Below are 27,142 nucleotides of genomic sequence, written 5' to 3' on the forward strand. Positions count from 1 at the left end.
AATTAATGAAGCCACCATTTGAGCCAATCCACAAGGCGGACATGAAGTTCCTATCCTGGAAAGTTGCTCTTCTTCTCGCTCTCACCTCAGCTAGACGAGTAAGTGAGATACAGGCATTCACTATCCAGGATCCTTTCTTACAGTTCAAAGGAGATAGAGTAATTTTGAGGACAAATCCAAAATTCATACCTATGGTCCCGTCCGATTTACATATAAACCAGCCGGTGATTCTGAAGACATATTTTCCTAATCCATGGACACCAGCAGAGCGGGCGCTGCACTCTTTGGACATTCAAAAGTGCCTGAAGTTTTACCTGGACAGAACTAAACAATTTAGACAATCGAACCAACTTTTCACGGCTTTCAGTGCTCCACGTAGGGGTCATCCTTTATCTAAGCAAGGAATTGCGAGGTGGATAGCCTCTGCTATTAACTATTGTCATACAGCGGCAGGTAGACCGTTGCGGAATCCAGCGCGGGCACATTCTACAAGAAAAATGGCTGCATCCATGGCACTTTTTGCAGGAGTGCTTATTCAGGACATCTGCAGGGCAGCCACGTGGAAGTCTGCACATACTTTCGCAAGGCACTACTGTTTGGAAGAAGCTCAGCAAGCTGATATGGCAGTAGGACAGGCAGTGTTGCGACACCTTTTCCAGTAACGGTGAGCTGTTGTAAGTTGTTTATTCTTTTTCCCGCCAGCCCAGTTTAATTTGAGCACATTGCATAGGTTTGTTTTTTCCTTTACGGCTCTCATAATAATTGTTTTGCCTTTTTAAGGTAACGTTCTATTATCTTAGTTATTGTTTACCTAACATGCTATTCTTTCCTGGGTAATCTTTTCATTTAACTTTTTTTTTTTTACTGATATTACTATGTTCCAGGGTGTATAGATATGGATATATATGTTTGTGGGCATGTATCATTAAGTATACATTTCGATTAATGTTATGCAATGTGCTTCATCACTGCTTGCTATTCTGATTCAAGTATGTGAATCTATGAAAGTTCCAATACTGGAGTAAGAAAATAAGTTACCTGTAACTGTAGTTCTCCAGTATTGGAATCTTTCATAGATGCACATGCGACCCTCCCTCCTCCCCTGGGAAGCTCACCTTCTCCTGTCTTCTTCAGATACTCTTATACTCCTGCTTGAGAAAATCTGAGGGAAGGGAGCTCCTCTCAGGAGGGTTCTAGAGGGAGGGAAAGCCTGATTGGCTGGGCCTTGTTTCGGTCCTTTTGCTCATAATGATGAGGATAGGCTCCTAAAGTGAAGGCCTTAGGCCTTTTTTTCTTTGCAGTAGCCTGAATGTATAGCTGTTTTGATGTACCGGGGGCTCCCATCTCGACGACGGGGAAGGATTCAAGCATGTGAAACTATGAAAGTTCCAATACTGGAGTAAAAGTTACTTAAATGTAACCCTAGTTTTTCCTCCAGTGGGATTTTCATTAAAGTTAGAAGCGATAAATAGTCCCACCCATGGGAGGAACCCCAGAGCACATTTTTCCCAAAATACACACGGCAAACACTCTTTAGGAAAATATTTCTTTAACAAAGGGTACAATTTTGGCAGTCTGCCTGCATGGCATACTGACCAAATTTTGTTTATTCTATTAAACAAAACAAGTATTAGGAAAGCCAATTGGTCTCACATTTGAGGCCTTTTGGCTTTGCCAATGTTTTTTAGCAATGCTGTACAGCATCTCGAAGGACATAGGCAGCGGAAGCAATAGGAAGAAAGCAGGTGAGGCAAATAAAGAGGCGCGTCTGGAGGACACAACACAGAGGGCAGGGTGAGAGGAGAAACAATGGTGAGACACAGCAACATGGAGCAGGTGAGGGAGAAGTGCAGGAGCATACGGGTGAGAAAGCAACACAGGCAAATTACACTATGGCAAGCCTAACATGGAGGTGGCATAGGAGAAGCACAAGAGCGGCACGGAGTGCTGTCGGGGAGAGAGGAACACAAGGGAGTGGTAGAAAACACTGGGCCTCTGTGGAATTTCAATAATGCAGGAGTAAGAAAATAAGTTACTTACCTGTAACTGCAGTTATCCGTTATTGGCATCTTTCATAGATTCACATGCTTCAATCATTGCCCGTAGTCGAACTGGGAGTCCCGCAGTACCATGGTAAAGCAGTATGCAAAAGTATCATAGGCCATAATAGCACTAGGCCATGCGTTTATAAGTGCTTTTTAGAAAAGGACCAAACTTGAACAATGACCAATCAGGTGCAGGCACCCTCTAGAACACTCCCAAGAGAGGCAGAATCTCTCAGAATTTTTTTTTAGCACAAGTGGGAGTGACATTCCTAGTAATAAGGGGAGCCTCTCATGGTAGGAGGGTGGGTTGCATGTGAACCTATGAAAGATACTAATACTGGATAACTGCACTTACAGGTAAGTAACTTAGGGCCAGATGTAGGAAACGTTTAGCGACTCGCAAACGGCAAAAATTGCCGTTTGCGAGTCGCTAAACGTGTTTCCCAATGCAGAAATGCATATTGCGAGTCGGTACCGACTCGCAATATGCATTTCGGAATCGCAAATAGGAAGGGGTGATCCCTTCCTATTTGCGAGTCTGAGTGGTATGCAATACCATTTGCGACCGCGTACGCGGTCGCAAATGGTGTCGCAGTTACCATCCACTTTAAGTGGATGGTAACCCACTTGCAAATTGGAAGGGGTCACAATGGGACCCCTTCCACTTTGTGAATGGACCCAAAAATATTTTTTCAGGGTAGGTAGTGGTCCAAAAATACTAAAGGTTTCGGTTTTTTATTTAAGTGCAGCTCGTTTTCCTTTAAGGAAAACGGGCTACACTTAAAAAAAAAAAAAAAATGCTTTATTGAAAGCAGTCACGAACATGGAGGTCTGCTGACGACAGCAGGCCTCCATGTTTGCGAGTGCCTATACTCGCTATGGGGCCGCAATTTGCGACCCACCTCATGAATATTTATGAGGTGGGTCATTGCGACCCCATAGCGAGTCGCAGTCGGTGTCTGAGACACCGTAATGCATACCAATTTGCGACTTGCAAATTACGAGTCGCAGGGACTCGCAATTTGCAAGTCGAAAATTGGTTCTTTGCTACATCTGGCCCTTATTTTCTTATCCAGTTTTGGATCTTTCATAGATTCACATACTTGAATCAGAACAGCAAACAGTATTGTAAGTAATGGAATTATCCTTAGAGGATGGTGGGTAAACGCAGTACACTTTCATAGTAAATTATACAAATACGTATTATATATATATATATATATATATATACACACATATATATATATATATATATATATATATATATAGTTATACATTAAAATCATAAGTATTCATATCTAAAACCTTTAGATAAACAATCGCTAATAGGACAAACAAGCAGGAATATACAGCAGTCTGAAAAGCATTTTGATTTAATATGAATAAAAGAACTCTATTGACATGGGTTTGCAGGAAAGTAGCACATTCTGGCATAGTTGCTGCCACTTTTTGCCTGATGTCAGTATGTTTAGACTGTAGTACACTGGGATCCTGCTAACCAGGACCCCCGTGTGTCAGTGCTCTCTTCTCTAAATTGAGTTAGTAAGTAACTTTTACACTCCACAATTGGCATACAAGTGCACCCATGTAAGTCCCTAGTATTTAGTACTCAGGTACCCAGGGCACTGGTACACTAGGGGTCCCCCCATAGGCTGCAGCATGTATTGTGCCACCCATAGGGGCCCATGCAAACCGTGACTACAAGCTTGCCATGCCAGCCTGTATGAAATGGTGCATGTACCTTTCACCCCACATATAAAGGTTGCCTTATATCAAGGTCATTGCATTCTGACCCTATATATCACCTCTAAGTTAGGCCCTTCAGCCAAAGGGCAGGGTGCATAGCTTTCAGTGTGAGGGCACCCCTGCTTCAGAAGAGGTGCCCCTAAAAACCCCAGACGCCATTTTCTGGGCTTTGTAAGTGTGTTGAAGCCATCTTAAGGTATGTAGTGCCACTGGACATCACGAGATGTCCAATTACATAATGGCTTTACCAAACATAGGCATGTGTGGTATCAAACCTGCTGGAATCATGCAACAATACTGATTCCAGTGACAGTTGAATGATCCCATGTACTCCGGGGGTTCCTTAGGGGCTGACCCCCCGCATAGGTGTGTCCCTGCAGAAAGTCTCCAAATCCTTTCTGGCTTACTTAAGGGCTCCCCTGAGGCTGGGACCCTAGATTCATCTGCAAGACCTCAGGAACCATCTGCAAGTCTCCTCTGCAAGACCCTTCTGCAGCCTGGACACCAGAACCGAAGCAGTTCTTTGCTGGAACCAGTAGGAGGGCTCCTACCACAAATCTGCTTCAAAGTTCTGCAAGACTTCTGCAAACCCCGTTGTTGTGCATCCTCCAGAGCCACAGGGACTCTGCCTGCATATGGTGGTAGTATGGGTTTGGAGTGATTTTTGTATCCCATTTTTTTAGTATATGGTTTGGCCCCTCCCAAAGTGGCTCATGTTATTTTATGCCTTTATGTACCTGTTGCTAAGTATTTTGTATGTTCATATCCCCAGTTAGGAGATATACCAAAGTTAATTCTAGTGTGTGTGTTACAGTAAATATTACATTCTTCTAACACTGGTGTGGCTCTTTCCTGTGTGTACATCACTGAATGACCTGTGTGGTATTTGCAACTGCTTTACACCTTCCCGGATAAACCTTAGCTACTACCCACAGCTACCCCTTTGAGAACTCTGATTATCTAGAACTGCCTACAGTATCACTAAGGGTTGACTGGACTCAGTACAGGATGCCTCACCTATATGCATACACCATATACTGGGCCAGCCTCCTACAGGGCTCACCTTATTGGAATAGATGTCGTAACACCACCTGTTCCAATGCTGCGTTGCTGCGCTGTGTTGATTTAAGGCAGTAGTGCTGCCTGAACGAACAGGTAGTCTTCCATGTTAGAGCATGGCATATCTGCTCCAGCGGTATGCCTGCAAACAGCGGAGTTGAAGTAGATGCTGTTCTTGTTAGGGGTTTGCCTGCTTTGGAATGGCAAAACTGAATTGTTGCCGAAATCCACTGAGTTATTGTTGCTTTCGTCAGTGCAGTCCCTTGTTGCCCTTGTCCATAAGAAACTAGCAGTTGATCCGCAAATATGTCTGGTACAGTGAAGGTACATTTTGAGACACTGTTTAATGTCCAACGTATGGAGAGTCCTTTCAGCTGGTGTGGCTGGATTGGGGGAAAAACATTTGCAGAATGACCAGTTCATTGAGGTGAAATTAAGAAGGAACCGTCAGAATACATTTTGGGTTTGTTCTGAGAAGTACAAACTTGTCTCTGAAATGTAGGAAAGGCTCCTGTGTAGTTAAGGCCTGTATCTCACTAACTCTTCTTGTAGATGTGAGAGTAAGTAGTAGAGCGACTTTCTATGTGAGAAAGTTTAGGTCAGCCTTATGAATGAGTTTGAAAGGTGGCTTCAATAACTGCGAGAAGAGTAAGTTGAGATACCAATCCAGGGGAGGAGCTCGCACCGGTGGGAAAGCTCAGAACAGCCCCTTCATAAATTGCTTATGAGTCTTGTTGAACAGAGAGCTAGTCTGTGCTGAGCGTCTGTACCTTGAAATTGCAGCCAGGTGGACAATGACATATAAATCAGCGAAGCATGATTTGGCCAGCAAGAGAAGATAAGGCAATATCTGTTCGGGAGAGGTATGAAATGGGTGTAAATAATTTTGTCAACATCAGGAACAGAATCTTTTACATTTTATTCTGTAGGTATTGGTCGTTCATTCCACTTTTGCTTTGCATTCTTGAGTGATGTTTAAGTCTCGAAACTCATAAAACTCAGTGTAAATGTAGAGAGGCTGCTTCCGGGTGTAATATTTGGCCTTGGCTCATTGTCGCGTTTTTGGAAGGCGTATGGGACTGCTCACTGACAGGAGGATGAGCTCCATGTACCAGTGCTGCCTGGGCGTCTTGGGAGTGAACAGAATGAGGCAACAGCGTTCCGCCTTCATCTTGCTGAGCAAACTTGGGAATAAGTGGAAAGTAGGGAAAAGCATATGCATAAGTTCCGGACCATTGCATTGAAAGGGCATTCCTCCATGACCCTAGGGGGGGTTATTGACTGGCGAAAAACTGGCATTTGGTATTGCTGTCCGTGGCGAAGAGATCCAGTGCTGGTTTCTCCTACAGCGTGAATATTTTGTCTAGGTGTCGCTGGTCCATTCCCACTTGTGGCAACTGTCTTTGGCCCTACTGAGGGTGTCCGCTAGGGTCCTCTGTAGCCCGCACACATGTTCGGCCTTCAGGGATATCTTGTGTGCTGTGAGCCAACGTGAGATCTCTTGGACTTTGTGAGAGAGTGTTAGAGACTTGGCTCCTCCTTGCTTGTTGATATAATACATGCTGGATGCTGGTCGTATTGTCCATACAGACCAGCACCAAGGATCCTGCTATTCTTGGGAGAAAGACCTGCAGGGCGAGCAAGACGGCTTTCAGTTCCAGGCGGTTGAGGTGTATATTCTTTTAATGTGGTGATTACTTCCCTTCGATTTGTGGATCCTGCAAGTGGCCTCCTCAGCCGTCCATTGAAGCATACGTGGTGATGACGAAATCTGGTACCAATGGCAGAAATGTGAAGCCTTGTGATACATGAAGTTTGTGAGACCACCATGTTACTGTGTCTATCATCTTTGGGGTTATGGATTTCAAGTCCTCGAAGGAGCCTTCTGATTGGATCCACTGGAGCTGTAGTTCTTCCTGCAATGGTCTCATCTTGAAGCATGCCAATGGGACTAGGTTGATTGTGTAAGAGATCATTCCCAGGAGCGACTTGAACAGCCTCACTGAAACATCCTTTTTCTTGATATTCTGTAAGACAAATCTGCTAGCCTTCTTTGTCTTTCCTGGGAGAGGAAGGCTTTGTTCTGAATTTTATCTAGGTAGGCTCCTAGAAACGTCATCTTTTGACTGGGAGTGGTTGAGTACTTTTGCCGATTCGCGTGAGACCCAGTTTGATCTGGCAGCTGGCTTTGGAGTTTAAACTTTTAACAAGAAGTCATCTAGGTAGGGGATTTCTGAGGGCAGCTGCTACCAGGGCCAAGCACTTGGTAAATATGCAAGGGGCTGACTTGAGGCCAAATGGAAGAACTCTGAATTGGTAATGGGTACCAGCTGCGGTGAATCGGAAATATTTGCGGTGCTTGGGATGAATGGGGATATGGAAATATGCATCTTCCAGGTCTAGAGATGTCATGTAGTCCCTGCTGTTCAGTAGGTGAAGGATGTCAGAGAGAGTAATCATCCAACAAATTGTTTGCAGAGGAATTTGTTTAGCTTCCTGAGATCTAGGACAGGTCACAATTCCCCTGATTTCTTGCATATGAGGAAAAAACTGGAGTAAAATCCTCTTTTATTTTGAGCAACTGGAACCCTCTTTATTGCTCCCTTGGCAAGCACTATGAGGGCTTCCTTTCTTAACAGGTGAAGACGAGGAGGGTGCGATCCCTTTGGTGGAGTGTTTGGTGGTCTTTCCGTGAACTCCAAGGTTTATCCATAGGTGACTAGGTCCAACACCCATTTGTCTCATGTGATGGTCTTCCAAAATGGAGGTGATTAGAGCTATTTGCACCTATGGGGTGAGGAGAAGGTGGTGTAGCTGGTACCTGAATGAGCTAATTGCTTGCAACCTGTGTCCCGGGCTTAGATGCAGTGGTTTTCTGCGTGGTCCTTGTTTGGAGGAACCTGCTGTGTATGGTTGGCGGTATGGTTGCTGTTGATATGTCGACCTGTACTGGGGCTGATAGGACTGGTGCTCCTGGGAGCATTGGTATCCGTCTCTGAAGGTTGAGAAACAATGCCCACACGCCCCCTGAAATGGCAGCTCCCTAAACTGGAGGGTTCTGAGGGATTTGGCTGTCAGTGTCCATTTTATTGGCAAGAAGAGTGCCATCAATGTTCTTGCTGAACAGTGATTCCATCACACGCCATGTCCAGTATTTTAAATTGGATTTCAGGTCTGAAGGAAGTTGCCTTAAGCCATCCCTGGCATCATAAGACAGCTGCACTTGCCAGCTGACGGAATCCTGTGGAGGTAATGTTCATGCCACAATCAATGATTTCCAAGGAGGTGTGCTCACTTTCCTGCATAGATCTTCCTGGCTTCAGGTGTTTTATCTTCCGGGATGAAGTCAATGATGGAGCCGATATCAGAGCTCGTCTGCCAGTCCTAGCGGCCTAGAATAGCCAAGGTGTTGGCCACCGAACAGTAATGGCAAACATGGTAGAAAACCCCTTGCCGATATTGTCTAAACGACGCCCATCTCTGTCTGTTGGCATGGATATCGGAGCAAACGGGTTTTTTGATCTACATTAGGCCATTTGCGAAATGACGGCATCTGGTTTGGGGTGCCCTGTCAGACAAGAAGGAGGATTCCTTTGGGGCCCTGTACTTCTTATCAATACAAGGAAAGACATTCGCCACTGAGTCAGGATTCTTCATAATCTTGATACTCTCTTGCCAGATGTAATCGATGATGGGTATAGCCCGGACTCACTTCCTTGTTTGTTCTTTGAAATCGTAAAGAAATCAGTCGGACTGCCTAATCGTTATACGGAGGTGGAACATGGATGTTGCTCTTTCCATTAAATTATGAAAACCTCTGATGTCCTCTGGAGGCGAATCAACAGGTTGTTAGGGATTTGGAGACGATGTGGGTATGATATAGTTGTCCCAGTCATCAAGTGGGGGCTGAGGCTCAGGAATCTTGCCCTCTTCTCTGACGTCAGAGGACGATGGATCGTCCGTAAGTGGTGGTGCTATATGGGAAGCAGGCATCATCCTGGAAGTGGCGGGCGGAGGGATGACTGTTGGAGTCATCGGAGACATAGGTTATGGCGGTGCCACTAGTTCTTCTACTGGTGGTTGTGGAAAGCGTTACCTGTAGTCAGAATGCATAACCTGAAGACCCTGGACCAAGGACTTAAGCATTAAAATATCATCTTGTCGATGTGGAGAATCAGGGTAACATCTGAAGTGTTCAGAATGCCTTTGAGCAGGAGGAGGATAATAGTCTTGATAATCCTGCCCTTCCTCATAATGGTCATCCTTTTCTTCCTGGCATTTACAATAAAGCACAGATGCGCTGTGAGCTGTTCCAAAAGGGCTGTCATCATCAGAATCTTCAATATCCAATAAAAGGTTGGGAATTAGAGCCGATATACAGTTGGACAAAAAAACCAAAGGCCGTAACGAGGTCTTGGAGATTTTCTAATCTTGATCCTCATCGACTGAGGTGTAGCAACGTAAGTATCCTGTCCTGATGTTAAACCCCTCACAGACGGAATAATAGCTGATGTCATCGACACAATCATCGTCAACAGGGTCATCGATGAGGTTGTCAACAGTGGGAGCGTCGACGGGATCCTAGTCACCTCCACAATTTTCGTCGACGACATCGGAGCGTCGATGGAAGCTGTCATTATTGTCTTTGCCGCCGACGGTCTCAACGACAAAAATCATCGCGGTTGACCGTGACAACTACCTTGATGCAACAGTGGTGGTGGCATCCACGGAGTCTTAAAGGAGAATTTACGCCTCACTGTCGCTGTGTTTGAGGGAGAGGCATGAGGGAGATCTCTATCCCTGTTGGAAGGTGTAGAGAGCAAAGATAAAGCTGTCTCTGAGGAGACTTGATTTTGCTTCTCCTTTTTCTTAAAGTCCTTAGCCTGATGGAAAGTTTTGAGGGATTTGCTGACCTCCTCAGATGTTCCTCCATGAGACCTGGCCCTCTTGTGAGATCTAGATGAGGTATCACGGTCCTCTTCTGAAGATGTGCTCTGGGCTTTGGCTTTTTGAAGCCACAAGAGTAGCCTCTCCTCCCTGTCTTTCAATGTTTTTGAGGAAAAAGTGCGACATATCTTGCACTTTTTTGCCTTGTGCTCGGGGTAAAGGCAGTAAAGGCAATTTTTATGAGGGTGATCCACATGTTTCCTTCCACAGGTCTTGCCGGGACGGCAAGGCCTTGAGTGTCAGACATTGTAGAAATAATAAGCTTTCAATACCTTCTTGAAGAAGAAGAAGAACTGAGCAGAGCTCAGGGAGACTCCCTTCACACACGACGTGCGGTGAAACGCTGAAGAATTCTGGCTCTCTTGGGAGTGTTCTAGAGGGTACCTGCACATGGCTTGTCATTGTTCAAGTTTGGTCCTTTTTTAAAAAGGACATAAATGGGCTAGTAAACTTATAGCCTATGACAGTTTTCATACTGCTTTACAATTGTACTGCGGGACTCCCACTTCGACAACAGGGAATGATTCAAGCATGTAAATATATGAAAGATCCAATACTGATTAACTGGAGTAATTTCAGTTATTTTGTGCCTCTCTGACACACAATTACTGATAATGTGGTTACACCATCCCAGCTTGATCATCTTTGTCAATCTTTCCTCTGTTGCAAACACCTTGCAGATGGTTGTATTAATGATGGCTACCAGAAATTGTATTGTTGTTCACAGGTTTACACTGGATTTCTCCTTAAGTGAAGGCCCAAGTTCTTGAATAGCTGCAGGCATGCCCTTGTCGAATCCATTGCAGTCCTGCATGAGTCTGCTTTTACCAACCATTGATTTACGTACAGAAACACTTGAGTCCCCTCCGTCTGAGCTAGGCTGCTACTGGGGCCATGCATCTGGTGAAAATTCAAGAGGTAGATTTTAGCCCAAATGGTAGTACTTTGACTTGGTAGTGGCAATTATTGTCCCCGTTCATAAAAAAGGAGACAAGAGCTCCCCAGGGAACTATAGACCTATTAGTCTATTAGATAACTTGCAGAAAATATTTTCATTCCAGTTGTTATCTAGATTAAAACAGTGGATAACGAAAAACCAGGTCTTAAGTCATCTTCAGGCGGGATTCAGGGACAAGGTCAGTACCATCGATCAGATCTTCCGATTTACCACCATCAAGTGGAAGATCGTAGACGCAGATCAAGGCCACTTATTTGTGGCCTTTGTTGATCTGAAATCTGCATTTGACCTTGTCCTGCGCGCCAAGCTCTGGGAGGTTCTTAGTACTACTGGTGTTCCGGGTTCTATGATTAATATAATCAGGGATCTTTATTCTGACAATTGTGCCAAAGTTCGCTGGGGTGTGACTGGCGATCTGACTCCAGCTTTTCCAACAGCACGTGGCGTGAGGCAGGGGTGCGTTTTGGCGCCCACCCTGTTCCTTTTGTTTATTAATGCTTGTTTGCCATACCTTTCGTATTGTCAAAGTGATGCCCCTAGCTTGTGCGGGCAGAAGCTGCCTTGTCTTCTGTTTGCGGATGACACTCTGCTACTTTTGCGTACTGCTACAGGCCTTTCTAGACTACTCTCCAGATTTATGGAGTTCTGCATCGACCATGGGTTGTCAATTAATTCAGCAAAAACTAAATATATGGTCTTTGGGGACACCAGGCACAAAATGAAGAGGCCTGTATATTTAGAAGGTGTTCACTTGGAAAGAGTGGGCACCTTTGATTATTTAGGTATTAAAGTGGAAGACTCACATCTCTGGCATGCTCATCGCCAAAAATCTCTATTGTGCCTGAAGCAAAGGGCGGGCGGCATTGCAAGATTTGCCTCTAGATCCCCAAAATTTGCAATGTCTCCTGCCCTCGAAATATATAAATCTCAAGCCAGGGGGGGCGCCCTATATGGCGCCGAACTTTGGGGCCACTGCAATTTGGCGAATTTGGCAAGGGCAGAAAATCAGTTTCTAAAAATGCTGCTAAAGGTTCCCTCTAGCACTCCTTCTCTGCCCATCCGAATGGACCTAAACCTTTTCTCAATTTCGCAGATTGCTGCTCTAAGGCCTCTGCTGTTTTGGATGCGGTTATGGACAACAGATGCCCTAATTCCTATTCGTTGTGGGCTTCTTAACTTGGTGGGCCGTGATTCTACTATTAAAATTAAATGGTGTATTTTTGTTGAACGATCTTTCACCCAGCTCGGCTTAGGGTCCTATTGGCAGGATCCTGCTTCCATTCCTAAAAATGCTGCACAGCTGCTAAAGGATGCTTTTTGGCATAATGTCCAGATTGGCCAATTTTGTTCCGCTGTCTATGTCTGACAATTTTTTATCTGTCAAATGTCATTATGAATTTGAGCCTTACATGGACGCAGCGTTATCTCCATTTACTCGTGCCCTTTTTATTAGGTTCAGAATTGGGTCTCTCCCTTTGTGCTCCTTAACGTATAAATGGTCCAGTTCCACCAATAGATCCAAATTCTGCCCGATGGGTTGTAAAAGTGAAGAGTCTGTTTCACATGTTTTTTTCCATTGTCATGCATATCACAAACAAAGAGCTTTTTGGCTCATCCCGCTTTGTAAACAAATAGGGGTCAGATCTTGTTTTCATGCTGAGAGAATTTTAAAATGTGATTCATCCATCCAGATAGTTTTATCAGTGGCAAATTTTCTCGAATCAATCTGGCGGTTGAGATTAGCAATTTTAAGGAACAAGACTGGGTAGTTAATTCTTAGTTTTATTAATGTGTATTTTTTGAATTTGGATGCATGATTTCAGTCTTTAACCTTGTAGGATATAGATATTGGTTTACCATATTATTGACTATTTATTGATCTATTGAACCTGTCTTTTGTTCTTATGTTGAGAGAATTTTAAAATGTGATTCAACCATCCAGATAGTTTTATCAGTGGTAAAATTTCTTGAATTAATCTGGCAGTTGAGATTAGTAAATTTAAGGAACAGGACTGGGGAGCCAACTCCTAGATTTATTATGTATATTTATTGAATTGAATGCATGATTTTAGTTTCTATCTCATAGGATATAGATACTGGTCTACTATATTATTAGTTATTTACTAATCTATGGAATTGGTTTTTTTGTTGAGTGGACTTTTTCATTATTACGAGGTGTTTATTCTGCTGTTCATTTTGCTTGATTTTTAAATGTTTCCTATTCTTTCGTATTTATTTTTTTACTGTGTTTTTATCTCTAGTGTCCTCTTGCTCTTAAAAAAATTTTGGGACGTGTATTGTACTTTTAAGGTATGTTTTTACTTACCGAAATAAAGTTAAATGATGATGATGATGATGACTTGGTAGTGACCTCCAGCCACCTTGAATATGAGATATTTTTTGTGCCTCATTTGAATGGGAATATGGGAATATGTGTCCAAAGTCATATGATCTCCCTTGTTCAGTAAACAAATGATGTCCCGCAAAATGATCATTTGAAAGGATTGTTTTTTTAGATATTTGTTGAGCATCCTGAGATCTAACACTTGTCTCAATTTTCCATTTTTTTTTCCTAAGGAGAAAAAAGTTGTGGTAGAAATCTGTGTGCCTGCTCTTTTAGGTGACGTCTTCTATTGCTCTCTTGGAATTCAGCGACTGAATTTCCTGTTTTAACTGTCGAATGTGTTGATGTGTCTGTCTGACAGGGGGATGGTAGGGAGGTTTCTGGATAAACTCTAGGGTGTGACCATACTTTATGATATCCAGAACTCACCTGTCTGAGGAGATGGATGCCCAGTTTTTGTAACAACGTCTCTGAAATGCATGCCAGTGAGATGACATGTCACTCTTTCGTTACTATTTCTTTAAGTTTCTTGACCTTCTGCTGTAGCGGCAGCCCTTCATCTACCTGTCTGTCTGGAGTAAGCTGAGGTCTGGGAAAGTCTGTACTGTTGTGAAAACTACTACCAATGGCCCTGCTCTTGCTGATGGTTGGTATCCAGCAGGAAAAGAGTACTGTCCTCTTACTCTAACACCTTGAAATTACGAGAATCTGTTTTGTTGGGGTATCCCTAAGGCATGAGCAGTCTCTGAGTCGGCTTTGATTGGTAAAGATATTGATGAGGCTCTGCAATCAAACATGGCCTTTCCATTATAAGGCATTTCCAAAATTTGGACTGTACCTCCGGTAGAAAAGAGGTTGCTCTGAACCAACCCAGTCATTTTAAGCCCTCTACCTGTGCCATCTGCCTAAAGCCTGCAAGGGCAACATCCCTTGCCCCATCTATCACCTATGATGATGTTCTTTCCCCTTCCTGAAGAATTTTTTTTGGCTTCTTGTTTCTTTTCTTCCGGAAGGGACTCTAATACATGAGCCAGATCCGACTACATATGCGATCGTACCTGCCAAGTATGGCTAGGACATTGGACGCCCTTATTGTGATCGCTGCCATGACTGAGAACCTTTTCCAAATATTTTCTAGATGCCTGCCCTCCTTGTCAGTGGAAGTTGAACATGGTGCTGTAGGATTTTTAGATCTTCTTTGTGCAGCCTGGATCGCAATTGAATCAGGCTTAGGATGGCCTATCAGGCAGGCTGGCAAGATTTCTGGAGCTCTTTGTTGTTTGTTCAGCCCCTGTATCACTGCAGCTACTGTGGGAGGGCGTCTCATAGCCTTGAATCCTTCATCCCAGATATGGTCAACTACTGGTATAAATTGTGGTAATTTCTTGTTTGATTCCTTAAAACCGTATAAGATGCACTCGGGCTGATGTATCAAAATTGGTTGGTCGGAACGCTTCACCACTCTTTCAATAAGCGCATGGAACACCCACAATATAGTCAGGTAGCAAACTAGCACCTGGAGGTGTTGGTGGTGCTGACATGGGGGTAACATAGTCATCCCAGTCATCATCTACAGTAGTTGTCTGGTCCTGTGGTATTTTCCCCTCTTCCGGCTCATTGTCATCATCCCCTTGATACATAAAGTCATTGTGTATGGCTACGGATTCCAACAGTTTTGGTTGGGGTTTCTCAACCTGCTGTGCCCTTGCAGTTGATGGATGCGGTCAAGGTTCTTTTTGGGCCAACCTTGCCATCTCTGGCTTTGAAGATGTGGCTGTCTTAAATGGAAACCTTCTATGATAGTCCTGCAACCTCATGTGAAGGTCAGCCAACAACTCCACGGGGATTTGCATTGTTGGTTCCTGTGCTTAATGTGCCTCAAAGGCATCATCATAAGCCCCAAACTCCATGAAGTCTTCATAATTCTTTTGTCTTTCTTGTCTAGCCTTAAAGAAGAAATCACCTTGGATGTATTGTGATCCCTGCTCCTCATTGTCATCTGAATCTTGACATTTCACAGGTAGTTGACAGGGCTGGGGGTATCTCCAAAAAACCCACTGTTGCCATCCTCATTCTGTGAGTTCCCCATTTCAAAAGGTGCATTGGTGGCAACAGATAAACCTTACTGGGTGACTGTTAATTCTGGCCTCAAAACTGTTTCGTCGACGGTGACGTAGATATTGAGCAGGATTTCTGTTTTATCAGTGTTGTCTTCACTGTCTGAAAATGCGGTGTCAATGTAGTCGTTGATGGTTTCGACCCAATAGATTTTTCAGAGGGAGTTGTTCTGAGGTCTGTGGAGGCAAATGCTTTTTCAAAAGACATTGATGTCTCAGAAGCGGACACCTTTTGACTCTTTTTCTCCTGAGAGAAGTAACTTTAACTGTTACTAGTTTCTGTTTATCCATCTTTTTTAGAGTCTTTTTGGATGGTTCAGCCTTGTCCTTGTCAGATCTGACTCTTTTTTGAGGTTCTTCAACTCCAGAGTCTGGAAGTTCTGAAGATTTCTTCTTTTGGAGCCCTAATAAGAGCCTTGCCTCCCGATCTTTAAGAGTCTTGGCTGAAAATGTTATGCATTGATTGCAGTCCTTGGGCTTGTGGTGGGGGTGTAGGCAGTATAAGCACTCTTTCTGAGGGTCTTACATTGGCAAAATAACCCTTTCTTTGACCCCTCTGACATGTGAGAAGAATGTGTCCGATACAAGGACAAAAAATAGAGTAGTATGAAAAAAGTTCACCTATAGGTCACTGTTTCCACTGAGGGAGATGAGGAAGAAAAAAAAACTGAACAGAGCTCAGGGACACTCCCTTCCCCAACATATGGTAAGAAATCAGAGGTGTGAAGCCACTGCACAGGAGGGAAGGGTGCAAGCTCTGCTCTGACTGGCTGAAATTTGGTCATGTACAAAATGGTGTGGATGGCTACTTAATCCTAGTGGGATTTGCAATGATAATAGACGTAGATGAAAGACTTCATACTACTAGGTAAAATTACTGAGGGACTCCCCCCACCTTGACGACGGGGAAGATTCAAGCATGTGAATCTGTGAAAGATTCAATACTGGAGAAATCAGAATTACAGTCTATAAGCTGAGGTGAGATGAGACATCGCTGAATCTTTCTTCCCTCCTCAAGCCCGAAGCTTCTCCGCACAGATCATGCATAGGATTCTTGTGTAGATTCTCCTCAGTTTTTTTGTGGGCAATGGGAGAACATCACACAGTAGAAGGCGTCATCTGCAGAAGGTTAGTCTGTGACGGTGATGTAGAACAATCCTCGTGGGATTTTCATGAGCGAGGTGAACATGTGCTTTTCAAACAGGGAGAAAGACTGAGAGAGTGAAGGCCCATCAACAACCCATTGTCACGGTGCCTAGAATTTAACCATTACTCTTAAACCTCAACACTGGAGCATTGGAATTCCTCAGCATTGAGCATCTCGATGAAGATCCTGTTGACGCTGACCGATTAATATGAGGAGTGTAATGAAAGACAGAGAGGGGGAAATCATAAAAGACTCTTTTTCTAATCTCTTCTTTCTTTGCAATGAGACGTACACTTTAGTTAGCCCTTAGCCTCCTGGATGACATTTTCCTATGAATGTGTCAGCCTTTGGAGATGTCAGAGTCAGGAAGACAAACCACATAGATGTCATGGTTATCTATCCTTGACAGGATACTGTCACTAGCTGGACACTTCTCAAGAATTAAAAGACTGGTGGCTGAGAAAAAAGGAGATGAAAACACTCTTAGAGAACTTTAACAGGAAAAAAGGATGACAAAACATCGCTGACATTCAATAAAGTCGGTGACAAAAGGTTGAATGAGTTTGCAATGTTTTGCACTAGAAGGAAAAAAATACAAACTATGTGACTCACAGCTGATGACGATGGGACAGTGCTCTCTTCCAAAGGTCTTAAAAGAGCAGGGTCAGTTTGCACTGTTGTGCATGGTTAGGTATTAGGACACTATTTCATGCTTTTGCTTTTACTCTAAAATGTATTATTCAACAGGGATGCTTTTGGACACATGTATAGTTTTGACTGCAGTTTGTTTGATTTGGGCCATAAAGCAGTACATGTAGCTTCAATGGCCACATTTACATTATTACATTATAAAAATGATCTGTATTATGGATACCACAAATCTGCAGAGATTTTTAAAGTTTTATTAAAGTCACAGAAATCCAATGGTGAAAACTACTATATAGTTATACTTATGAATAACTTTTTGTAGTTTTTTTTGCTACTATCTTGTTAGAGTCCTGATGTCCTTTTTAAAGGTTCTATCTAAATAATGGGCTGACTTGTAGACCTATCAAATTTTATCATGTGTCAACTTTAAGGGGTCTCACAAGAGCCTAAATACATCTAATAATGAGGATTATATTGAACTGCCTCTATGCTGCTATGGCAGTCTTTTTAGATAAAAGGAAAGTGTGACTGTCCTACATAACAAACAGTAGAGTTTTACTCTTTGCAAAAGTATATTGTATATATCTGTAGCATAACTTTGAACTCCACCACAAAGCTTCATTGCAGAAGACACCCTCTTAACAACTTAAAGCGCTCACTTGTGCACACACAGTAAATGAAAGATAGGCTCTCTCAGGTGTCAAACCGATGGCGGTTTCTCTTCTAATAGGGCAGTAATAAGAACTCACTGTTTGTTTTTACCCAGGGTGGTTTCAGAGTTTCATATTAATCAAACAATTACCCTTTCTAGTATTTTTCAGTAAGCCAGCGACACAAGCTGAACGCTGTCACCACTCACAAGAGCTTAAGAGTGTTTTACATTTCTATCTGTTAAAAAACAAGGTCAATCAGAAAGTCTGATCAGCTTTTCAGTAATTTTGGCCCAATACGTACAGGCTTAGCAACCTTGAATCAATCAATTTCTAGGTGGATTTCTGCTTGCTTTACTTTGTGTTATCAATTGCCAAATACACCTCTACTGCTGAAACTCAAGGGTCATTGTACAAGAGGAAAGGCTGCACCTATAACCTGTTTAAGAAATATTCTGTCAGTGGATCTATGTAAGGTAGCTACATGAAACATTTACAAAAAACTATTGTCTTGATCCTCACACAGTGGACTGTAGTGTAGGTCAAGCCAACCTTAAGATTTTGTCGGAAGATCTTTAGAGTCCTCTTTAATAAACTGGGAGACTTTTTATATATACTCTATAGTCAAGACCCACAATATTTCCGGATTTGCTTGCTAGCCTATTCTAACATTTTTGACAATTAAAGAAGATTCTATGATGCAGAAGAAATGGTTAGTTACTTGAAGACCTGCTTCTGCATCTTAGTAATCTTCAAATAAGTTATAAACCAGCCTACTCCTTTCCACATGTTAACGTGATGATGCAAGATAGAGGCCAGGAAGCTTTTTCTCTCTGTACAAATTTACAAATCTCTTAAAAAGAACCAGTTCTATCAAGCAATTGCCAGTACATTGCATGATGGCACTGAAAGCCTCTCGGTTTCTTAAAGGAGTTTTCCTAAATCTTCCTTTTCTAAGCCTATCTGGCCTCCTTTTTCCCTCAATGTGTTGATATTTAGGCAGCAGTGTAGGCTTTGGGGGCTTTAAGTTAGTTTTGAGAAATGTATTTTATTTTAGAAAAGTGATATTACAGGAAAAATGGTCTATGATATGCTTTGGCAGGGTGCCTGTTAGAAATGGGGTCTTTGGTTGGCCAAGCAAGGACCCTCACTCTAATCAGGGTAAGTCACACACAATCCAAATTATCCTGTGCCCAAGCTCTGGTAGCTTGGCACTGAGTAGTCAGGTTTAACTGAGAAGGCAATGTGTAAAGTATTTGTGCAATAAAGCATGCAATAACACAATGCAAACACCACAAAAATACACCACACAGGTTTAGAAAAATATAGAATATTTATCCGAGTAGATTAAGGTGAAAACAATCAAGATTTGATAAATACAAGTTGAAATGTCAGTTTTGTAATGATAAGATGAGTTTTCAGATCTTAAAACCAACAATGGTCTCTTGCAAGCACTAAGTACCTGGTTTGTGTCACAATTACACCCACGAAGACCGCAGAAGAGGAGATGCGTTGAAAAAGGTAGGTGTCGAATTCTGGCATGCAGGCTTGAATCCTCTTTGCGATGCAGGGTCTTTTGATGCCCAGGGACGATGCGTGGAAATCCAGGGCGCGCAGGACGAAGTCACAGGTGCTGCATTGAACCGGTGGGTGTTGCGTCGGAACTTCTGTCATGCGGCAGTTGTTGCGTCGACTCCTCTCGCAGGAAGTCAGGCTGCGTCGTTCCGGCTCAGCGATGTGTTGATCCAGTGGGCTGTGAGTCAAAGTTCCGGGCGCAATGTTGGCGCTGCGTCGATCTCCACTCAGGAAGCCGGGCTGTGTCATTCCGGTTCGGCGGTGCGGGCATTCTTTTCCCACTAAGCAGGGCATGCATTGTTGCTGGCAGGCTGTGTGTCGATTTTCTGTTGCACAAGGAGTTCTTTGCAGAGATGAAGTCTTTTCAGCCCTGAGACTTCAGCAAACAGGAGACAAGCTCAATCCAAGCCCTTGGATAGCACTTCTCAGCAGGGCCGGAGGCCAGCAAGGTAGCAGGACAGCACAGCAGTCCAGGTTAGTCCTTTGGGCAGTCAGGCAGCTTCTCTTGGCAGGATGCAGATTCTGGTTCAGAGTTTCTTTCCCAGGAAGTGTCTGAGTTGGTAGGATTAGGGACCCAGTTTATATACCCAAATGTGCCTTTGAGTAGGGGAGACTTCAAAGAGTGGCTTAGAAGTGCACAAGGTCCCCTTTCAGTACAATCCTGTCTACCAGGGTCTAGTAGGGGGTTTGGCAGTCCATTGTGTGAGGGCAGGGCAATGTCCTTTGAAATGTAAGTGTCAGGCCCTCCACCCTTTCAACCCAGGACGACCCATTCAGTTTGCAGATGTGTGCAGATTTGACTGAGCATCTTGTGTTTGTGGCTGTCTGGGTGAAATGCACAAGGGACCTGTCAACCAGCCCAGACGTGGATTGTAAGGCACAGAAGCATTTAAGTGCAGAGAAATGCTCACTTTCTAAAAGTGACTTTTCTGAAATAGTAATATAAAATCCAACTTCACCAGTCAGCAGGATTTTGTATTACCATTCTGGCCATACTCCGGTTTACCCCTTTCTAATCAGACTCTACTACTCAAACAGTTTATGAGGGTAGCCTTAATGTTAGTCTATGAAAGGAGCAGGCCTCACAGCAGTGGAAAATGAATTTAGGAGTTTTCCACTACCCAGGACATGTACAACACAAAATATATGTCCTGCCTTTTACCCACACAGTACCCTTCCCTCTGGGTTACCGAGGGCCTACCTTAGGGGTGACATATGTAGAAAAAGGGTAGTTTATGGCTTGGCAGGTACTTTTAAATGCCAAGTCGAAGTGGCAGTGAACTGCACACACAGCCCTTGAAATGGCAGGCCTGAGACATCGTTAAGGGGTTAATTATGTGGGAGGCACAACCAGTGCTACAGGCCCACTAGTAGCATTCAACCTACAGGCCCTGGGAACATGTAGTGCACTTTACTAGGGACTTATCAGTAGATCAAATATGCCAATTGGGTATGAACCAATCCTACCATGATTTAAGGGAGAGGGCATATGCACGTTAGCACTGGTTAGCAGTGGTAAAGTGCTCAGAGTCCTAAAACCAGGAAAAACAGTCTCAAAGAGTGGAGGGAGACAGGCAAAAAGTTGAGGGTGACCACCCTAAGGCTGTCAGGTCTAACAGTGCCCTATAAATATGGCTGAGCTGTTTTTTAGCACTTCATTTATAAGGATGTAGATTTGTGTACTAGGGTCCCTACATGCAGCAAGGAATTATTCTAAAGGTTATGGCTATCAAGGAAGACCCTACCACGCATAACAGTTACTACAAGAAACATTTCCTTTTTGGATGTCTGTTCTGTCACATGACTTTAGTTTCTGTTTCTTGTTCTTACTCCTGGTACTCCTTTATACCTTCTAAGGGTATTCTTCCATCTACTGCTCAGGTTTGTGGCTCCTGTCTCAGCTTTCAGATTGCTTGTTTTGCCTGTGTTGCTATTATCGCCAATATTGCGGAGTTGTCTATTTCATTCATAACTGTTATCCCTGATTTTCTTTTCTCTTTTCTTGATACACAATTGTTATGGATTGTATTTTTTTCATATGTTTCATCGGTTTTGTGCGCTTCGTTCTTTTAACTTTGTTTATAATGGTTCATCTTAGATTTGTTTTTACCACTTCACCACACAAAATTAAATAGTACAATACTGCAGCAGAAGAGCAAACTGCCTCTTAAATACATCACACAATGTGGTTGAGTGGAGAGGTACAGAGAAAATGACTTACTTTGATCTCTATCTGCTCCTCCATTTCTTTACTTCTTATGGCAGCATACTCCTTTTCCAGCCTTCAACATAACAATACAGCAGTCAGAAAATGCAGAGTCTGCAAAATAGACTAAGGGTGCATTTAAGAAAAAACGTCACAGGTTCCACTGGCTCATGGGAGTTCATTTACCTTACTGGGACTTCCATAATTAAAAAAAAACTAAAGACAGAGTAAGTGTAACTGTCAAAGAGGATTCCTGCCTACCTATTTATTGTAAAGGGCTGAGCCCTTTGAAGAATGGTGTTATACTAAGGGTCTCTAGACGACTACTTAAACCTGTAGCATTTAACCTCCTGAAGCAGCATGTGGTGTTATATCAAATACAATAAACAAATATCTTCACAGAATTCACAAGGTCTCTATCACTTCTTAAAGGCCAATGACTAAACCTTAGCATTTAGCTATATTGGAATGTGATCTGGCGAGGTCCGTGACTAAATGGCTTCTTCAAATTCTGGCAAGATGAAGTAGGTTTTCAATAAAATATACCCAACTAACAGAAAGAATATTTGATGAGTACATCTTCACTACAGAAAGAAACTCAACCACTCGCTTTTCAGTAAGTTTTGTTACCTCTTCATCTTCTTTGGGTTGTATTTGATCTGGTATGCCCGCAGGATCATTTTGTCGGGACAGCTTTCAAACTGGTAAGGGATTACCTTCTGGAAGTACTGTGAATGGAAAATGTATGTCAAATGAATCGCCTAACACTACGGTATGACAATGGGCAGTGTACAATAGGAAGAAGAGGCCACGTTTGACCAGGTACAGAAGTAATCTTTGTCATCTTACGAATAATTGCTCAATGGGTCTTTGCACTATTGAACAAGTCAGCTACCATTGTTAATACCTTATTTGGTAGAGACTCTATCTAGCCACTGATTCCTTATTTTAGAATTATTCTCAGATCTGGCAAAATTACGAGCAGTACCCCTGCCCGCTAGTAGTTTGCGTTGTTTAGCTCCACATGGTGTTGTCGGCACCAGAAGTGTTGTGCCTAAACAGGCACCACCTCAGCGTGCTGATTTCAGTCACTTTTGTGACTTTCCATGGCAGAAGCGCGGAGCCCTGATAAGCACTGACAATGTAATGGACTAAGGGCCTGTTATAGAATTTAGGGGATGAAATACTTCGTCATCACAAACATGACGGATATTCCGACAATGGAGTCTCTGCTTCTCCTTGGAGGGATGAGGTGGAACAAAAAAAAGAAGACAGGGTAATGTTTTTGCCTTCATGAAATGGAGTCACAACCTTCAGGAGGAAGGAGGCACTTATCCTGAGGAGCAGCTTGTCTGCAGAGAAAGCGATGTAAGGAGGTTGTGCTGAGAGAGCCTGTAACTTGCTTACCATCCTGGCCGATGTTATGGCTACTAAGAAAGCAGTCTTTAAAGTCAATAGTCTCAGGCAGCTGTGGAGAGGCTCAAATGGTGTACACATGAGAAAGGTGAGAATCAAACAGAGATCCCACTGAGGCATTATGAATGGTCTGGGGGGAAACATATGTTACAGGCCTTTAAGAAACCTAGCCACAATGAGTGACTTAAAGAGAGAGTGCTGGACCGGCTGCTGCAAAAATGCCAAGATGCCAGAAAGGTAACCCTTAACCAGGGCCACTGCGTTTTTGTGATTGTACGGTCTTGGCGTTTTTCAAATTAATATGGATCTGCAGCATTTCCCACATTATCCATCATCTGCTGCATAATCTGCGGATTATACCAAAAAAAGTTTCTAGTTCAAACGGTTCAAAGGTTACTAAAATTGCAGCAGCACATTTTCCTGCGCAGTGGAAGGCCATTTGCAAAAGTTGACTGCTCATCTTTCTGATGCTTTTTGCTATGATTGGGTGTTATACTGGTACTAATGAGGTGTAACCTATGCCCAGACAATGTTAAGTCAAAAAATGACAAAATAATACTATCAGAAATATGCTGCAATATGCTACATAATTTGCCTTTTCTTGCAGCATAATTTAGTCAACCCTCCCACATAACTTAGCCCTCTCCAGCTGCATAATTCCAGTGGCTGAGCCCTTAACTGTGTCCAGAGCAGAGCCCAGGTGAGACAAAGATATTGCAAAGAATAGAACTTGGGGTAGGAATGCAGAAAAGGGGCCAATGCTGTGGGAGCCACACCGTAACACAAACTTGTACTAATGTCAGGTGTACTCTTATGTGTTAGTTAGTTAGTTGGCCAGGCTGCCAGAATAACGTCACAGGCTTCGGGAGGAAGGTCAAAAGCTGTCCATTGTCACTGCTCAATCTCTACGCATGAAGGTGGAGAGTGCACAGGTTTGGGTGGATAACTTATCTTGTTACTGCAACAGGAGCTCATGTCAAAGAGGCAGCCTGACTGGATGGCCGATGGTCATGCTCAACACCTCCGGATACCAGACTTTCCGTGCCCAATCAGGAGCCACATGAATGACCTGGGCCTGGTGGTTCCCAATCTTCTTGAGAACTCTGGGCAGGAGTGGTACTGGCAGAAAGGCATATAGGAGGCCAGAGCTTGACTCAAGAGGAAAAGTGTCTCTGAGCAAGAATTGCCCTAGAAACTCAAGCATGTGAAACTGCTGATATTTTGCGTTCTTGGAGGTGGTGACCAGATCTTCCCACTGCAGAAAGAAAACTTGCACCACCTCGGGATGGAGAAGCCTTTTGTGATACGCTAGGCATCTGAACGCCAGAGTGGACAAGCTCAGCCACAGAGAGCCCGCCAGCTGTTGCCTCACCAGGAAAATGCCCCCACCACGCCCTGTTTTTGTTTGCATCATCACATGGTGGTGATGTTGTCCGTCAACACCTACCCCAGTCTTCGCTGATCGAAGGGAGAAAGGATTTCAATGCCAAGTGAATCATCCAGAGCTCCAACAGGTTGATGTGAAGCTTGGATTCTACCAGAGATCTCTACATTCCACCTCTCCCAGGTGGTCGCGCACCAGCCCAGAAGTGATGCATCTGTCACTATAGTCAACTCTGGGTGGAGAAATGAGAGGGGTCTGCCGTTGACCCAATCACAGTTCCTTAGCCACCACTGCAGCTATGAGATCTGAACCATGTCAGAGAGATTTCCTTGATGCGGTTCCCACTGTGACTTCAGGTCCCACTGCAGAACCTGCATATGCCATCGGACATGACTAAAAAGCAGGAGGCCATGGTGTCCAAGAACCTCAGTCTCACCGAAATTCAGGGAAGAGGATAAAACAGTGGAATTATAGCCTAAATATCCAGGACTTGCCGCTCGATAGGATAAGCCTGAAACTGTACTGTGCCCAGAACAACTGCAATGAAAAGGAGTGTCTGAGAGTGGGAAGAGGTGTGACTTCAGACTCCTGGCTTAAGCATCTCTGTCAAGACGTTCATCTTGACTGCCACGGTGGGCAACTAAAGGTCTGAAACCTCAGATGACTACACACCACCACAGCAAAAGAGGCCCCCTCCTCGTTAGCCATGGTAGGAGGCGAGACCAGGCCAGTATTGGTCAGGTGTCTAACCCACTAACTTCCTTCAAATCCTCTTACCAGTTATCCTTTTCCTGCTCTTCTTCAGGGAACTGGTAACCATAAGGATCTATAGACACCTCCCATTCATCTCCCTCTCAAGGGCTATCAAGTAAATAAGGCACTGGTTCCTCTCTGGGAAGCATGGGCTTGGTTCGTGCTGGAGTCAGCATCGACAAACTGGTTCCGTTTGGTATAACGATGGAGCGAAGCTGCCTAGGGGGTCAGCACTATAGCAGGTATCATAGATGATCCTGGTCTTGCCAACAGCTTTGCTCCGGATCCAGAAAGGGATCCATGAGGCCCGACTAGCACTGAGGGCGAACCCATCGGCATGGATCCACTAGGGGTTTCAGAGGGGCCAAGCTGTCCAAATATGAGGCACATGGCCTCAAAACTCGTTCAGCTGGGCTGGGGTCATTCTGGGTTCAGGAAAATCAGGGAAATGTGAAGAGGACGTGGGTTTAGGGTCCGCTGAGTTGGAGGGCCTTGAGTGTGATGCTTCCACGTCTTGACAGAAGATTTCAATGAACACAGTGAAGTCAAAGATTTCTCGGACTTCACTGGACTTCCTTAATGATTTTGAGTGCGGCGACAACTGACGGGACAGGCTCCACAAATTGTTTTGAAACCTTCTGCATGAACAGGACTTCCAATGTTGCAGAGTCTATAGACTTCGTGCAGCAAGGAGTTTGAGGGAGCTCTCCGTTAGTGCCTTGGGAAGCATGGTGCGGCAGTCCTCGCAAGCCTTCGAGTCATGGTCCCGCTCCAATCAGTGGGGGTCTGTTACCAACATCTGCCTCTGACAGGCCCCACACTACTTGAAAACAACTGCTTTCTTAGGTGGCATACAAACCCAGCATGAGAGATTTCAAAAAAGTTCCACAAAAAGTTGGAAAAAGTTATTCAAAAAGTGACTGAGGCGTACCTTAGGCAGCATTAGTGTTATCTGGTGTGGAAAGGAAAGAACTGAAGTCAGCACACTGAGGTGGCACGTATATAGGTATTGCGCATGTCAATTTTGGTGCTGACGACGCAACAATGCCACACAGAGGCAAACAATGCCACCTACTGATGTGCAGGGGTATGGCACAAACATTTTCCGGATCCAGTCTGACATTTGGGGATAATTATAAGGTAAGGAATCTTCGGCTAGAAGTCTCTACCATATAGAAGCATACAAGCTCTCTCTCTCTCTCTCAGTCTCCTTTCTCCAACCTACAGACCACCAGTAGCTAACATTCCTCAAAGGTGATTGACTTCTTGAATAACTTAATTCTACACATCAGCAGTGAAAAGAAAAAACATAAGATACTTACCTGTAGTTCTCCAGTATTGGTATCTTTCATAGATTCACAGCCTTGAATAATTCCCAGTCATCGAATCCCACTGTATCATAACAAAGCAGTCCTTCACATTGCAATAGGCTACAATAGTAATGAACAATCACTAATGGCTTATCCATGTCCTTTAAAATGAACCAAACTCAGTTTATTAGGCAACAGCACCCTCTAGAACACTCCCAAATGGAGGCAGAGTCCTTCAGGTTTTCGAGTAGTAGTTGGAACATAAGTCCCGTAGTAAAGAGGTGAGCCTCTAAGGGGAGAAGGGTGGGTCGCATGTGGATCTATGAAAGATACTGTTACTGGAGAACTACAGTTACAGGTAAGCATCTTATTTTCTTCTCCAGTATTGGATCTTTCATAGAGTCACAGGCTTGAATCAGAATAACAAGAACTTACAGTACTTACAAACTTTGTGTTAAAAGCATTAAAGCAGATGGTGGGTATAATACTTACTAGAGAAACAGATATGTATATGGATAATCATATATCATAATCATAAGCTGTATATATATATATATATATATATATATATATATATATATATATATATATATATATACACACACACACACATATATATGTATATATATATAGATATATACGAAAGAAACACATATACTCAACAAACTAACAAATGACCCACCTTATTCAAATAAAAGGCAAAGCACCACCTGTCGAACAGCTGCATCACTGCACTACGCCAATTCCAGGCAATAATGCTGCATGAATGTGTGCGCATTCTTCCATGCCGCAGCACGACATATCTTTTCTAAAGATACTCCAGCAAACAAAGCAGTT

General features: G+C 43.5%; 1 protein-coding gene across 2 annotated transcripts in view; it reads right to left on the reverse strand.

Moving 5' to 3' along the window:
- EVI5L (ecotropic viral integration site 5 like) overlaps nucleotides 1-27,142 on the reverse strand; it is a 1,467,274-nt gene that overhangs the window by 417,528 nt on the left and 1,022,604 nt on the right. For both annotated transcript variants that reach the window (XM_069231736.1, XM_069231735.1), the window contains exons 10-11: nucleotides 22,073-22,170; nucleotides 21,458-21,518 (exon numbers count right to left, since the gene is read on the reverse strand). In XM_069231736.1, coding sequence (XP_069087837.1) covers nucleotides 21,458-21,518; nucleotides 22,073-22,170 — 159 coding nt within the window. The remainder of the gene's footprint in view (nucleotides 1-21,457; nucleotides 21,519-22,072; nucleotides 22,171-27,142) is intronic.

This window comes from Pleurodeles waltl, chromosome 4_2 (genome assembly GCF_031143425.1).
Source record: "Pleurodeles waltl isolate 20211129_DDA chromosome 4_2, aPleWal1.hap1.20221129, whole genome shotgun sequence".
In the NCBI taxonomy this organism is placed as follows: domain Eukaryota; kingdom Metazoa; phylum Chordata; class Amphibia; order Caudata; family Salamandridae; genus Pleurodeles; species Pleurodeles waltl.